Genomic DNA, 15,024 nt, shown 5'->3' with positions numbered 1-15,024 from the left:
CCAACACTCGTGTAAAATCTAACGACTTTTATGTTTTATGTCGTTCGAGTATCGGGGTTGGCACGAGATGAAATCTTTCTCAAAATATGGCAAACCGACTTCTATACACTTTGGTTTACATTTCTCGAAAGAGATGCTGCAGATAACATAGGCAAGATGAGGAAAAGAGATGTCGTTCTTTGTAGCAGGAGTTCGACGTTGAAAAGCATGAGATCCTTTATGAAGTTGGGGAAGCAAAGACCGCCCAGAGCTCGATCCTGCGACAGCGGCTCGGATACCAGCGAATTAATCGATAGAAGGGATTCGAGTTGCACCACATCCAACGAACCTTCGAGAACGAACTCGATGACTTCTTTGGAAACGAACGTGTCCGATTATGACAGCCAGGGTGGAACGAATACGGTGAAAACTCAGGAGGCGATCGTGAAACCAACGAAGAAATCAAAGCCAAAGGTTCGATCGATCCTTCGAACGATTCAAGCTATAATTACTAAATTCATAAATATTTAGCTTTTGGTTTTTCTGTCTATTATGTGTAACGAAATGATTAACAGCATTGGACGTTGATACGAATTATACGGAAACACGTAGAAAGCTCGCTAATGTATTCCGCGTCGGCGTGTCTCAAGTACCGAAATTGCAAATAAACCGGAGATCGCTCGAGAGATTGGCATTGTCGAGTGTAGCCCGACTGGAAAGAAATAAGTAAATGGCGCGATAAATTGCGTAACAGCATTTGCATAAGAATTCGCTGACCCGTCTTCGTCTCGAGAATAAACGGTTTCTTTCGAGTCGGAGACGATGCAGCTTGCAAGGAAATTTCACCGAATCGCGAAATTCGTTTCTATCCTGTTTTTACAGACCGTCGACACTGGACAAACCGCATTAAAGGCACAAGACTATCAAGTTTGCGTCACTATCATCGAAGCAAGACAGTTGGCCGGTCTGAACATGGATCCGGTCGTTTGCGTACAAATCGGAGACCAACGAAAATACACCAGCGTCAAAGAATCTACGAATTGTCCGTATTACAACGAGGTACATACATACATACATATCGTATACGTACATGTCCTCCTTGGAATGAATTTTCTTTAAAACAAAGTTCGAAGGGAACTGAAGGGAAATTATCGGAAAGCTTGAAAACGCAAACTGAACAACGGGTGTAGAAAGGAGGAAAGAGCGGAACGATGTATTTACGATAATATTACTTTTTCCCTACGAGTTGTCCTATAAACTATTTAGTCGATATAAACTCCGTTGCACCGACATAATGTACATACCTACGTTTCGGTGTTTATTCTTTTCTTTTTTTTTACCATTTAGCAAGTAGCTCTGTTCATTTCAGATTCTTCATTCGCTCTCGCGTTTTTTATCATTAAAATATATATCGAATTTCTTGATCTCGCATTTTGTTCTTCTCGTTTGACATCGAGTCTGCGTGTGTGAGCGCGTGATCGTTCAATTTGAAAGCGTATAGAACGCTACGAAATTATTTTGGTAAAGTAACATTTTTAATATCGTTCTGTTTTTCAGTATTTTGTCTTCGATTTCCACATGCCACCTGTCATGCTGTTCGATAAAATTATCACGCTATCGGTAAGTCGCTCGTCGAGTTTCCTTGAATCTGGCTCAGTGAGATTGCTGTTTATAGAAGTTAGGGAGTTATTTGCTTCGTTAGATTATTAATAACTAGAGCTATTAATTGGCCCCCGATACTCTGTAATAAATACGGTAACGTGCAAGCAATAAATCCGCTGATCGCGCTTTAAATAAAACGTTTTCGGCAACAAGTCGGTAAATACGCATATACGATATACGATATGACGAAAAGAACATGAAAATAGGAAAAAAGTTTCGAAACGGCAGAACGAATGAGTTTCTCACTTTCCGGATAAAAGGATTAGTCGCGTAATTATCAGTCGTTTATCAACCGTTTGTTGGAACGTGAATTTTTGATCGATGGAAATTGACTGCCGACAACGTTGTATTTTAATAATCAGTTATTTTCATTTCTCATCTGAACGAGAACACGAGATGATTGACAACGATTGTCATGACGTATTACAAATATAATAATAAATATGAAGATTCAAAGAGTTCGTATAATTTCGAGCACGATGGATTTCATCTGTTCTCTGCAGAGCGTTGAAACAGCGAACGACTCGATCGCCCCTACCGTTAAATTTATCGATTTTGTACGTAAGAGGCGCAAACGCAATAAAAGGGAATTGGAGATTGGGGATTGGAGAAACGAAAAAGAAACGAATTAACGAGAGTAATTATTCTTGATTGGTAAATCGGAATATTTGCGGATTTAGAATTACTCGCTTGAACAGGTAGCTTTAGATACACGTATGTGAAAGGCAACTTTACGCGATGAATGATAATCGATGAATGAGAAAGTGAATTAAGATTACTTGTAGTGAATACCTTCTATTGATACGCAGGTGCAGCAATCGCGGAATCTCTTACGCGCTAATCTAACACTGGGCATCTTTAAGTTAGACATCGCGACTGTATGGGCACAACCAGGTATATTTTTTTAATCTTTCGAAAAGGATCCTAAAGGTTACCGTTTATCATTACCGACTGTCTTTCATCCTTTATCGAGCCAGTGCCGACGAGGAAGCTGAGCAAACAATTTTCTCTGTCGTTCCATTGAAAGTGAAATGATATTTCCATAGACGGAAATTTGAATCAATTTACATATTTTCGATCAAACTGAAATATACTCCATTAAATTACACGTTTATCATTTTATCCCATATTCTGATTGCAAAGTAATGAAATTACTATATTTTCTACGTTTTCTACGTAATTGAACAATTTTGTTTACCAACGCGTAAACGATAAAAGTATCGCGAATAAATTTCATCGATTAAAAATAAATGAATTGGAAATCGCTTACAAATGCATGTGTATGAAACATAAAATAAAAGGGCGGAACAACAAAATTATCAAAGCGATATAAATAAAACGTCCGAGTGGAAAAGGATCGAAGTAAAAGACGATAAACGTAAAACAGAAGTGAAAAGAAGCGAAACAGCTATTTCGTATCATATCATATCTTCATCATGCATCAGTATCGTTTAAATTCACAGCTTGTATAAAATTTGTTGCACTTGGCTTATAGTACAATAGTTTCTAAGTCATGCCGCTTCTGTAGCGTAGAATACCTCTTACTATATTTGTACATAGTACGTTGCGTATATTACGGGAAGAAATATGCAATCCGCTTTATCGATGAAACATATTTATTTTACAATGTGAAAATGAATTAACGCGTTAAAGCCGATTGAAATATTACAACGGTGCAAATAAACAGAGAGTAGTGGTAGTAGTAAGTACATTGGAAATCGTTACGTAAGTACGCACGTGAGATAATCGCTAATCGAGCGTATAATTATTCGTTTCTACGAATAACGATCGTCTCTCGATACGAACGCGACGCTAATTTATTACATCGCGAATAACGCTCGAGCAATATCGTTAACAGTTAATTAAACGCTTTAGTCGGTCAAAGTATCGTCGATACATATGACAGTTCAAATTTCTTAGAATTTATCGGCGAGTTGAGATTCTTGAAAAGTTGTAAAGATGCGTCGGAAGCGAATGACTGTTAAAAGTTGTGTCTTCTATCATTTATTCATAAATCATGTACATATTCGCTTAATTGGTGTTTACGATCGACTTTAAAACCTTTCTCTGTTCGTGTTACGATGTATGTACGACGTACACATTTAAAGATAGATCGCGTTCTATTTTGATGAACGTAATTCCCGTTTACCCTGTAGATCATCAGTTTTATCATAAATGGGCACTGTTGACGGATCCGGACGACGTGGCTGGTGGCCCCAAAGGTTACTTGAAGTGCGACATAAGCGTGATCGGGAAAGGCGACACCGTGAAAATTCCTCCAAAAAGTGAGAAGGACGAGGACGATATCGAGGGTAATCTCTTGCTACCGGACGGTGTGCCTATCGAGAGACAAAGGGCCAAGTTTATCGTGAAGGTGTACAGAGCGGATGGGCTACCGAAGATGAACAGCAGCATTATGGCGAACGTGAAGAAGGCCTTTACCGGTGAAATCAAGGATCTGGTCGATCCGTACGTTCAAGTGTCCTTCGCCGGACTAACCGTAAGATCGATCAAATTTCTTATCTATGCACGATTGTTTTCGTTACGTTCTATGTGTATAATCGATCAAAGAGATGGAGAGAGGCAAAAATCCGTCAAGTGAGTTTCTCCACGCGATTCAGGGTAAGACGAGCGTTAAAAGGCACAGTTACGCGCCAGTTTGGAACGAGCAGATCGTCTTCACGGAAATGTTTCCACCTCTCTGTCAAAGGATCAAGATTCAGCTATGCGACAACGACCCGGTTCACGCGACCGTCATCGGCACGCATTTCGTCGATTTGAAGAAAATCAGCAACGACGGTGAAAAGGGATTTCTACCAACTTTTGGACCAGCCTTTATCCATTTTTACGGAAGCATCAGGGATTACAGTATCATAGATAAGCATTCCACGTTGAACGCTGGATTAGGGGAAGGAATCTCTTACAGAGCAAGGTTATGGCTCGATTTCGTTTATTTTCCCTCGATTGAAAATCGTATCGCGTTCCATTCCTTTCCCGAGAACGAAAGATGCAGATATTAAACGTCTTATCGTCCTGTATCTTTAGATTATTAATAGGCATTAGGACAGAGATAAGCGATAACGTAGAAATGGCTCCGTCGGAGGTGGAAGTCGAACCCACCATACCCATCAACGAATCCGTTTATGCCAGGAACGAAGAATTTTTTCTTTTCGCCACCATAATGGACGCCACGATGGTCGACAAGAAACTCGGCGACAAACCAATGTATTTCGAATTATCGATAGGGAATGCGGGAAACGCTTTAGACGGTCACAACGAAAGCTCCAAGGTGAGGCTCGTGCATCCATGGAATCGTTCGTTTCTGTTTATTATCTTATTCTATACCGCGCCGCTCCGTGTCGTTCATCGACGTTCGAGTACGTTGAATAGTCGGACGGATAAAAAAAGTTGGTAAAATCGGTTTTAATTGGTCGCTGTCAGATATGCGAAATGGGACCAAAAAGTGGAACGAGTAGCGATCAAGAGGAGCTGCAGGAGGTGTTGAGCGGATCTTGGCAGAGTACCACTCCAGCCTGTAAACCGATGACGCACGATAAAATGTATTATTTTTTGCCCTACTGGGATGACAAACCTTGCCTTCACGTTAGGAGCATCTGGCCCGACTATAGGCGTAGAATGTACAATAGCAATATAATCAGCAAAATTTCCGATAAACTGGTAAGTCGACAGACGTTTCCATCCTAGTGTATAGTTGGGGGTAATCTGCTTTAATTAACGGGGATTTTTGATTTGGGGTAGGAGGAGGGATTGTCGGAGGCTCAGTCGCACGCCGACGACTGTACAGGCGAGAAAATTTTAAAGTCTACGTTAGACGAATTAAGCAGCAACTGTAATCGATATGTGAGCATCAGTAAATCGAGTATCACCGGGCCGGGAGTTGGAAAGACGAAACTCGATAAAGAGAGGACGAAACTTTGTCAAAGAGAATTAGAAAGTATGGGAATTATGTCGCGCAATCTTAAAGCCGTGATCACTAAGAGTAGCTTCAAGGAAAGACTGAAGACTGCACAGAGCTATTTACAGAAATTAAAATTTCTCGTCGAAGACGTGAGTATCGTTCGCCAAAGTTGTTCCCTCCTTAAAGTTGGTATTTTATCGTTAAAAGGAAACTTTCACGACTTTCAGCCTCAAGATTCTCTACCGGACGTTTTTATTTGGGTAATTAGTTCCGGACGTCGAGTCGCGTATCATAGAATACTCGGAAGAGATTTAATATATTCGATCGTCGATGAAGAATGTGGCAGATACTGCGGCAAAGTTCAAACCATGTTTCTCAAAGTACGTTCGTTTTATATTACGTCTAATTTACATTTCCTAGCTTGTGAATAAATCGACGAGACGAAATAACTCGCACGCAGCATGTTCGACTAGTTTCGCCTCTATCGTTTTCGATCAGTATCAATAATTCGAACAATAACGTGGATCGATCTGTAGCTTCCAGGGAAAAAACGATTCGGACCCTCGGGTTGGGCGATACAAACGAAATTACAAATCTACATGTGGCTGGGTATCTTGAAGCACAAGAAATACTTTATCCAAGGTCTGCCAAAGGGTTACGAACTCAGTCACGAGTTGAGAAACGTGGACAGGCCGCGTGCTTTACCACCCACTGTTATTCATTACGTTGAAAAACACGTATGTATTTGACAATCGCGCTATTCTTACGCTATCGATCGTCCCGTTTGTCCAGTTTTATTACGAAAATATCCGAATTATCGAGTAGAAGTTCCAGTTAAGAGCGCACATGTATCAAGCCCGGTCTCTGATCGGCAGCGATGCGTCAGGTCTTTCCGATCCCTTCGCCAGAGTTATTTGCGGCGAATTTTCTAACTCTACTCAAGTGATCGACGAAACTTTGAGTCCTACGTGGGACGAACTACTTCTTTTCGACGACATCTTGATTTACGGAACCGACGAAGAAATTAAGAAGGATCCACCGTCGATCGTCGTCGAACTCTTCGATCAAGACAAAGTGGTATGTCTCGATAGAGAATTTCTCCGACGTACATAAGTTCTGCTTTATTTTTTGTTGCTATACATTTCTCGATTAAACACGCAAAGAAAATCTTTGTACAAGCGACTATAGTTCTTTTCTCATCCTTTTCCGATTCTCTTTTTACAGAGTCATTTTCTATCTACGGACATATAACACTGCATGGGGGCTCTGCTTTAACAGTTTGTATACGACATACGACATTCATACGCGAAACATACGCTTCCGCATTTTATTTTTTCAGCATCGATCTCTAGGTAACGACGTTCTAAAGTCGGTTTTGCGAGCAAACTGATTCGTAATTATCATGGCTATATGCCGTCTCCGTAAGGTTTTAGAAATCAAATTTGTCGATCGAGTAACAGTATCGTAATTACAGATAAGTAGTAAACTACAATAAAACTTGGACGATAGCTTTTTCGAAAGATAATTTTTCAAAGAATATTTGACAAAGAGAGGAAAGAAAGTTACTTCCCGCGATAAATAATCTAAAATCGAAAACTTGTACCGGAGAAGATTGTACGAAGTAAACGTACGATGGTTTCAGGGGAAATCGGAGTACATAGGTCGAGCGGTCGCGCGACCTCACGTGAAACTCGCCTCGGAACCTTACACGCCACCCAAATTCCCACCTTCGTTAGAATGGTACGATGTAACGAGAGGCGCTGCAAGAGCGGGCGAACTTCTTGCCGTTTTCGAGCTACTCGAATATTCGCAGACGAAAGATTACAGCTTTCCCACTTTACCAGACCCGAAGGAAATACCGAGCCAAACTGCCGTCGCAACTCAGGATCGGGGACCGATTCTTCCGGTTCCCGTTGGAATTCGACCGACTCTCTCCAAGTACCGGTAAAACTACTACTTTTAAATAATTTTCACAAGCTTCGCAACGTCATCGGAATTTCGCTGAACGTTAGTTGGCTCTTTCACGCGCGTGCTATCGCCTTCTATCGTAGAATCGAGGTGCTGTTTTGGGGTCTGAGGGATTTGAAGAGGATCCATCTAATGACTGTGGACAAGCCTCGAGTAGACGTGGAATGTGCCGGTCATATTCTTTACTCTTCGGTTATAACAAACGCGAAGAAAAATCCAAATTTCAACACACCGGTGAAATTTTTGGAGTTGGAATTGCCCGAACAGGAGCTCTATCGGCCACCTTTGACCATCAGGGCTGTAGATTGCAGAAGTTTCGGTCGTTACACTCTCGTTGGAACGCACACGATAAATTCGATCCATAAGTATATGTACCATCCACAAACGAAGAAGGCGAAGGACGTGGAAGAAAGAAAGAAGAATCTGTATCAATTACAGCAATACACAGGTAAAATAATTTCGAGTTCGGACTCTTCGGAAATCTGTAATCCAAGTTAGTCATAGATGGAATAAATTTTATTGATATCTCGCAACGTTGCTGTCGATCGGTATACGTATACACCATACTTTCGGTAATTGTCCTCTTTCGCTTTAGGTTTCGATACATCGAAGATTAAATTGCAATACCCGTCTTTGCCAGAGTCTTTGACCGATCTCGAGTTCGGTATCGGAGATGCGACAATTACTCTAGGTTTGGAACAAGGTTGGCCAACGAAGAAGGACAAAACGGAACAGAATATAAAAAAAAAGCAAAGTCTGGTCAACGATGGAAGCTTGGGTAAGTTATGCAAGTTATGCAAAAAGTATCGAAGCGTAAAAGGAGCAACGTGGAGAAATTGAATCGAACGAATTCCGTTAGGTGATTTCTACACGTTCGAGGACGAGGATGGTTGTCAAGATTGGTGGACCAAGTACTTCGCTTCCGTTGAAGCCATGATAGAAGAAAACAAGGAACTACGTAGAGAGAAACCAATGTTTCAAGCACAAGCAAACGGTACCGTCCCGACGTACATGGAGGAAAATTACAATCAAAATCAAGCGAATCCGTCGGGCGAGAAGAGTCCTGGCGTTGCAGCGAAAAGATTGTTTGGCCTAAAGTCGACGGCGAACGCAGCCAGGTTTGTTTCGAAACTGAGCCCTAAGCACACCTATCGGAATTTCCCGAAAACGGCGCTGTTGAAAATTTATCCGAACGAATTGGAAGCTCAGCCAGAATTCGAACAGTTCAAGGAATGGCTGCACACGTTCGAACTTTACAGAGGAAAGAAAACGGGCGACGAGCCCGAAGACGAATCCAGAATAGTGGGAAGCTTTAAAGGGGCCTTAAAAGTTTACAAGTGGCCTCTCCCTAGGGATTTGATAGATCATACGGTGATGGGATTCGACCCGCAATACGGCTTTTTTCAAGGTGTACCTTCCAACGAACCGATTCACGTATTGGTGCGAGTTTATATCGTCAAGGCGAACGATCTTCATCCTTGCGACCTAAACGGAAAAGCAGATCCTTACGTCGTTTTGCAACTAGGCGGTAAAAGAATCAGTGACAAAGAGAATTACGTGTCGAAACAACTGAATCCCGTATTCGGCAAGTATGTACCGATACGATCGCGTACCATTCCTTACGACTTATCGTTACATCTTCGTGCGTTTTATTTGCAAGGTGTTTCGAAATAGAAGCAACCTTCCCGCAAGATTCGTTGCTGACCGTTCAAGTGTTGGATTGGGACTTGGTCGGCACAGACGATATGATCGGCGAGACAAAGATCGACCTGGAAAATCGATTTTACAGCCGGCATCGTGCCACTTGCGGTCTAGCCAAAAAATACGACGAGTAAGTTTCCGAACGAGAACATTTCGATTGTTTTGTTCTAAAATGAAACGACGTGCTCAAGTCGGCTCAAGTCGGCGTATTTTATTGCCAGATCTAGTTACAATAAATGGAGGGACCCGATGAAACCGACGCAGATCTTGTCGAAGCTTTGCAAAGAGGGAAAGATCGATGGACCGGTATATTCCCACGGAAAAGTAACGATCGGAAGAAAAACGTTCTCTTTGTCGGACGAGGAAATGGAATGTTACGTTCATACAAAAGGCAAATACCGAGATTCGAAGCAGTAGATCTTTTTGTAAACGGTTGAGTACCGCGGTGCTTTTCCTAAAAATAATGTTTATCTTACTAGGCATAGAAGAACATCTTGCACTGGCAGTTCTTCACCAATGGCATGCTTTTCCAAGAATCGGTTGTGCTTTGGTCCCCGAGCATGTGGAAACACGTCCACTTTACAATCCTGAAAAACCCGGGATCGAGCAAGGAAAGTTGGAAATGTGGGTTGACATGTTCCCTATGGACATGCCTTCGCCAGGACCGTCGATCGATATTTCACCGAGAAAACCCAAAAGCTACGAGCTTCGGATCATTATATGGAACACCGACGACGTTATACTGGAAGACGATGCGTTCTTTACTGGCGAAAAAATGAGCGATATTTACGTGAAAGGGTATTCCGCGTATTTATATAAGTAATTCGCACATAGTTTGGAAATTCGTTAGAACGGTGAATTTTGCTTGGATTTGTTTATTAGATGGCTAAAAGGCCCCGAAGATTGCCAATCTACGGACATTCATTATAGATCGTTAACAGGAGAGGGGAATTTCAATTGGCGTTTTATATTTCCATTCGATTATCTCGTAGCAGAAGAGAAGATCGTTATCAATCGGAAAGAAAGTCTGTTTAGCTGGGACGAAACTGAATGCAAGATTCCTGCTCGTTTGGAATTACAGGTAAAAAGAGCAGATCGTCTTAATCATACTTTTAATTTATATTTCCGTTGTCATTCGAATCCACTGTACACAGGTCTGGGATGCAGATCATTTTTCAGCTGACGACTTTCTGGGTGCTATTACTCTCGATTTAAATCGATTTCCACGCGGCGCAAAGAACAGCAAGCTTTGTACGTTAAGTATGCTAAAGACCGATGGATCTGTGCCAACCGTAAATATTTTCAAACAGAAACGAATAAAAGGTTGGTGGCCTTTCTACGTCAAAAAGGAAAACGAGGATATGGAATTAACGGTAAATATCAATTCATATTCGCTCTAATGTGTTTCATAGAAACTTGAAAGTATTTTACATCGAAAATATTCTTAGGGTAAAGTAGAAGCTGAAATTCATTTGTTGACCAAAGAAGAGGCTGAGAAAAATCCTGCAGGATTTGGAAGGAACGAGCCTGATCCGCTTGACAAACCCAAGTAAATATAAAAACGATCATACAATGTTTTAACATTCAACACGAGCTTGCTTTATTATTACTTGATTTGTACAATTTATTTATTCAATTATCGTTTTTTGATATATACACATTTGATGATTAATCAGTACCTCGATTAGTTCGTTTAAAAAACTATATCGCTAATTAGTTTGTCTTTTCTTTCAGTAGGCCAGATGCATCTTTCATGTGGTTTTTGAACCCTTTGAAATCTGTTAAATATATAGTATGGCACAACTACAAATGGGCAATTCTGAAAGCTATAGTAGCAATTGCCTTAATAATAGTCGTATTATTGTTCTTTTACTCGATACCTGGTTATTCCGTTAAAAAGTTATTGGGAGCTTAGAAATGTCGCTTGCTGATTTTGTTGCTTCGTACGCTCATGATATCTGAAATATGGAAAATGATATTTTGATAAGAAAGTAACAGAGGACTAACTTTGCGGATAAACTATTGTTTAATACTTTATAGATGTAACTTTAAATTTCTCAAAGTTAGTTTCGTTGTATCGATATATTATGTAAAGCCTACTTTTTCATTTCATATTTGCATATCTCGTGCTCATTTTATCATATAAATTTGATAGGCCTCAATATCTAAGCTATCCAAAATTCTATGAATTTTCAACGACTTAAATATTTCTTCCTTTTGCCAACAATTTTAAATAGCAAAATAAAAACTGATTATGCTTCTAGATGAAAGAGCTCTTTTTAATAAATAATTGCTGTATAGTGGACCAACGAAACAGTAATAAAAGCTAATGTATATATAAAGAGCAATACAATAAATAATTAGAAATTATTAGATGCAGAACAGTAATGCGTGTAGTATATACTGTTTTTACTTATCAAGTATTTCGTTAAAAATATTGTATTCTATTTTGTTGTAAATAGATAATTTAACACGTTCGTTTAACACGTCGGCGCGTACCACCAAAAATGTAGTTCGTTTAGTAATTAGAAAAAATTTTCATATAGTTGAAAATTTAAATAATGGAAATTTAACGTGTATTAATTGAAAAAAGTAAGATTTATTTAAAAACAAAATAATTCAATATTATAAACTTATTATAAACATGAATACGAGCGCCACCCCACGACGAGAAACACAAATAGCAACGCCGTCATGAACGTGTTAATATATATATATATAACATGTATTCAAAGGAATGAATAAAATATTAATTAAACACTGATCAAGGATTTATTTCTGATATATCTGTAGACAGTGCTCCAAATTTGTTAACTACGTGCGGTATTTCCGAGTCTTCGCTTGTTGTCTCATTAGAATCGTCAGAATTATCGGATGTTTCTTGTGATATTTTCTCTTCGTGTTCTCGATTTTCTAAGAGTTTCTGTTCGTCATTTTCATCTTCGGACGAAATGCATATTCCTCTCATATCACTAACATCGTCGCTTTTATTTTTAGCTTGAATCCATTTAACTAGTTCAATTTCTGAATGATTCTCAAACTTTTCTGTTACAAGATAGAAAGAGATTATTTTAAAAATAGTAAATTATTTATGCCAACGTCTAACGAAAATTACCTTTATTAAGATCCCAATCTGGGGGATATACGTATATACAAATTTTCCCTTCAAGGGCCATCCTTAATAACGAATTAGCTGCCCTGTAAGAATCGTATCTAGCAGCTCGTGCAGTGAAGAAATTACGTTTAGAAGCCCAACTATCACAAATATCCATAGCGCTCCATGTATCATCGTTATCTTGATGTTGCAATTTAAGTATCTTTGGTAAATCTATTCTCTCAGCTAGAAATTTAATTGTTGTATACGGTTCGCTGACTTGAGCTATTGGAAAAGATCCCATTAATATTTGTAGTTGCTTGGGTATTGTAGATGGAAATACTAATCCTGGACAGTCACAGAGGCAAACGGTTTTTGTAAGAAATATAGTTTGAAAATGTTTAGTATGTCCTGGCGTACGTGACACGCTAACAACTTTTTTGCCTATAAATTAACAATATAAATTTAACAAATGACATTTAAATATTTAAACATTGTCACTTTCTAAATTTCAATTTTCTTATAAAAAATACAACTTACCCATTAATGCATTCATTAAGGATGATTTTCCAACATTTGGAGTTCCGATACATCCTATGGATAAAACTCCATTTTTATAACGTTCGTGCTTGATATAACTTGTATCTGCTTTTTCTATAGTAATATCGCTTTTATGATCGGCGTCATCTAAATCAAATTCCATTTGCATTTCTTCTTGAATCTTTCCTTGCCAAGAAGTTAAATCCACCTTATCTCCAACAATTTCTTTACAAATATCCAACAATTGCTGGGCTCCTTCTGCAGCCATTTTAAGCTTTCCCTTTCTCCGTCTTTGTTTCATTCCCTCTGTATCGCTTTTATTTCCACGTAAATTATAAGTGGGATACGAAGTGAACATCAAAATATGTAAGTTTGGGTATATGGTACGGAAATATTCTTTCCATGCTATTACTAAAGCTGGAGGTGCTAAATCAACCTTATTCAATACTAGAATCATGTCCTTTTTAAGTTCATTCGTTATATACTCGTATAAATACGGAGGAAACATTAAAACGGTATATCTAATATCAACAATGATTAATAAAATATCAGACATCTCAAGAACTCTCCATAACTGCCTCCATGTTTCTAAATTTAATTCAAAGTAACTGATGGTATTTAACTTTTCCATGTTTTTTAGATACTCCTAAAAGTGTAAGTCAATATTAAATTTATCTCAATGAACATAAACGTGTATTACAATTGCTTACAGTAAAATACTTGTGTTCTGCCAATTCTAACTGCTTTTTTGACATATCAAAGTTCCATGGTGGCCTTTTTGGCATATCAATTTCAGGTGGAAAATAATTATTTGAAACTTCTTGATCTTTAAGAGATAAAGGTACAATAGCACTTCTGGATTGTTTCTTTCGTTTCAGTACTTCTTCTTTGCTGTCTTGAAAGAATTGTAAAGTATATCTGTTTCTGTGAGAATTATCATTTTTTGGCTGTTCATTGATTCTTTGTACAGCATTATATTCAAGATCACTAGAGTAATTTATGTCATCTTCCTTGTATCCGCTGTGACTTCCACCTACTAATTATAACATAAAATTAATTATTCGAATATTTAATACATAAAACTTATCGTTCATTATTATATTGTGCATACATACTAAGGAAAGCCGAACTTTGTCGTTGCTTCTTGGTTTGCAATTGCTGTTTCTTCGCTTTACCGCTAAACGGTTTCTTTCTTCTTGGTTTCGACATTTTTCAATTGTCTTAACCTCATAAACTTCATTAACCTCTTTATTTTGACGTTAAGGTATGACGCATTAAGTACACATTAAGTGAATACTTTGACTAACGGGATGCCGCAGAGATGTTAAATAAAATATAACTTATGCCTATATCGTATATAAGATTAAAAATTACTACTTTAATCAATACATATGTTTAAATTAACATTTTAACAATTTAATAATTACTTTTAACAGGATTAAGATTCTACGGTTACAAAATTAATTATATCAATATATAACATTTTATACATTTTTCACTCGTAAATGATCAAAGCAGTTTCTCCAATGGTCAATTCTAACCTTTTCGCTTCGACTGTCCAGTCCACGGAAGTACTGTCACTGCAAGGAAGCGCGCAACAGAAATGCGCGCAGTGTGCGCCGTTGCTATATATACGTTTTCCTAAGTCTTATTAAATAACAGTAATTCTTGTAAGAACCGTATATGAAATATCGTTTCACTGTCAATGGATTTTTTTTTTTTATTTGGTAGACTATTTAGAATCAATTTTCATTGAGAATTATAAGTAAATACCAATGGATTTAATAGATTTTTTACCACGAAACAGTATACGATCGTTTGGATGTTTGAAGTATATTGCGTAAAACATTTTGATGTTGTTTCAACAACGAGTAACTTTTAAGAAGTGATTAATCCAATATATCAATAAAATCAACAGAAAATGTTCTGCCGATAACGAAAAGATATATTATTGACTACAGGCGGGGCAGCCAGCTACGCTCGTTAAGACCCCTTACCTGAAGATGACGCGTCGCGAGTTCGTCGAATCCCTTTCGTCCGGGATATATTTTCAAAGGATGGAAAATCGAAAATTTCTCTCTTAAAAGTAATATACAACAGGTTGAGTTCCTTTGACTGTTGCGTGATATCTTTACTACGAGTTGGGTGGATTGCTCAGCAC

General features: G+C 38.6%; 2 protein-coding genes across 5 annotated transcripts; one reads left to right on the top strand and one right to left on the bottom strand.

The window, feature by feature from the left end:
• Positions 1-3,372: 3,372 nt before the first annotated feature.
• Positions 3,373-11,993, top strand: LOC122568029 (otoferlin-like). 2 transcript variants are annotated; one of them, XM_043727314.1, is made up of 20 exons: positions 3,373-3,724; positions 3,798-4,141; positions 4,263-4,573; positions 4,687-4,930; positions 5,083-5,319; positions 5,401-5,709; positions 5,788-5,940; positions 6,097-6,297; positions 6,386-6,637; positions 7,203-7,504; positions 7,612-7,976; positions 8,124-8,306; positions 8,388-9,117; positions 9,189-9,359; positions 9,451-9,620; positions 9,709-10,027; positions 10,112-10,310; positions 10,384-10,602; positions 10,678-10,778; positions 10,964-11,993. In XM_043727314.1, the coding sequence occupies exons 2-20, from the start codon at positions 4,043-4,045 to the stop codon at positions 11,142-11,144; spliced, it is 4,746 nt and encodes a 1,581-aa protein (XP_043583249.1). In that variant the 5' UTR covers positions 3,373-3,724; positions 3,798-4,042; the 3' UTR covers positions 11,145-11,993. The 2 variants fall into 2 exon arrangements, with proteins under 2 accessions (XP_043583249.1, XP_043583250.1); XM_043727315.1 differs by lacking the exon at positions 3,373-3,724 and having other exon boundaries at positions 4,123-4,141; positions 4,213-4,573.
• LOC122568032 (guanine nucleotide-binding protein-like 1) lies at positions 11,983-15,023 on the bottom strand. 3 transcript variants are annotated; one of them, XM_043727321.1, is made up of 7 exons: positions 14,861-15,023; positions 14,291-14,510; positions 13,979-14,209; positions 13,574-13,899; positions 12,864-13,509; positions 12,345-12,767; positions 11,983-12,274 (listed from the first exon to the last, which is right to left on the bottom strand). In XM_043727321.1, the coding sequence occupies exons 3-7, from the start codon at positions 14,070-14,072 to the stop codon at positions 11,994-11,996; spliced, it is 1,770 nt and encodes a 589-aa protein (XP_043583256.1). In that variant the 5' UTR covers positions 14,073-14,209; positions 14,291-14,510; positions 14,861-15,023; the 3' UTR covers positions 11,983-11,993. The 3 variants fall into 3 exon arrangements, with proteins under 3 accessions (XP_043583256.1, XP_043583258.1, XP_043583257.1); XM_043727323.1 differs by lacking the exon at positions 14,291-14,510; XM_043727322.1 differs by lacking the exon at positions 14,861-15,023 and having other exon boundaries at positions 14,405-14,854.
• Between the last annotated feature and the right edge of the window lies 1 nt (position 15,024).

Source organism: Bombus pyrosoma, linkage group LG6 (genome assembly GCF_014825855.1).
Source record: "Bombus pyrosoma isolate SC7728 linkage group LG6, ASM1482585v1, whole genome shotgun sequence".
Taxonomy (NCBI): Eukaryota; Metazoa; Arthropoda; class Insecta; order Hymenoptera; family Apidae; genus Bombus; species Bombus pyrosoma.
The sequence above is the reverse complement of the archived record's forward strand: the minus strand, read 5'-3'. Positions and strand labels throughout refer to the sequence as shown.

What these genes read in the sequence shown, in the direction of transcription:
- LOC122568029 (XM_043727314.1), top strand. Translation starts at nt 4,043, where the DNA reads ATGAACAGCAGCATTATGGCGAACGTGAAGAAGGCCTTTACCGGTGAA. An exon ending in GTCACAACGAAAGCTCCAAG is followed by an intron (nt 4,931 to 5,082) that starts GTGAGGCTCGTG and finishes GGTCGCTGTCAG; the next exon opens with ATATGCGAAATGGGACCAAA. An exon ending in CTGAATCCCGTATTCGGCAA is followed by an intron (nt 9,118 to 9,188) that starts GTATGTACCGAT and finishes TTTATTTGCAAG; the next exon opens with GTGTTTCGAAATAGAAGCAA.
- LOC122568032 (XM_043727321.1), bottom strand. Translation starts at nt 14,072, where the DNA reads ATGTCGAAACCAAGAAGAAAGAAACCGTTTAGCGGTAAAGCGAAGAAA. An exon ending in ACAAAGTTCGGCTTTCCTTA is followed by an intron (nt 13,900 to 13,978) that starts GTATGTATGCAC and finishes TGTTATAATTAG; the next exon opens with TAGGTGGAAGTCACAGCGGA. An exon ending in AGATTGGGATCTTAATAAAG is followed by an intron (nt 12,275 to 12,344) that starts GTAATTTTCGTT and finishes ATCTTGTAACAG; the next exon opens with AAAAGTTTGAGAATCATTCA.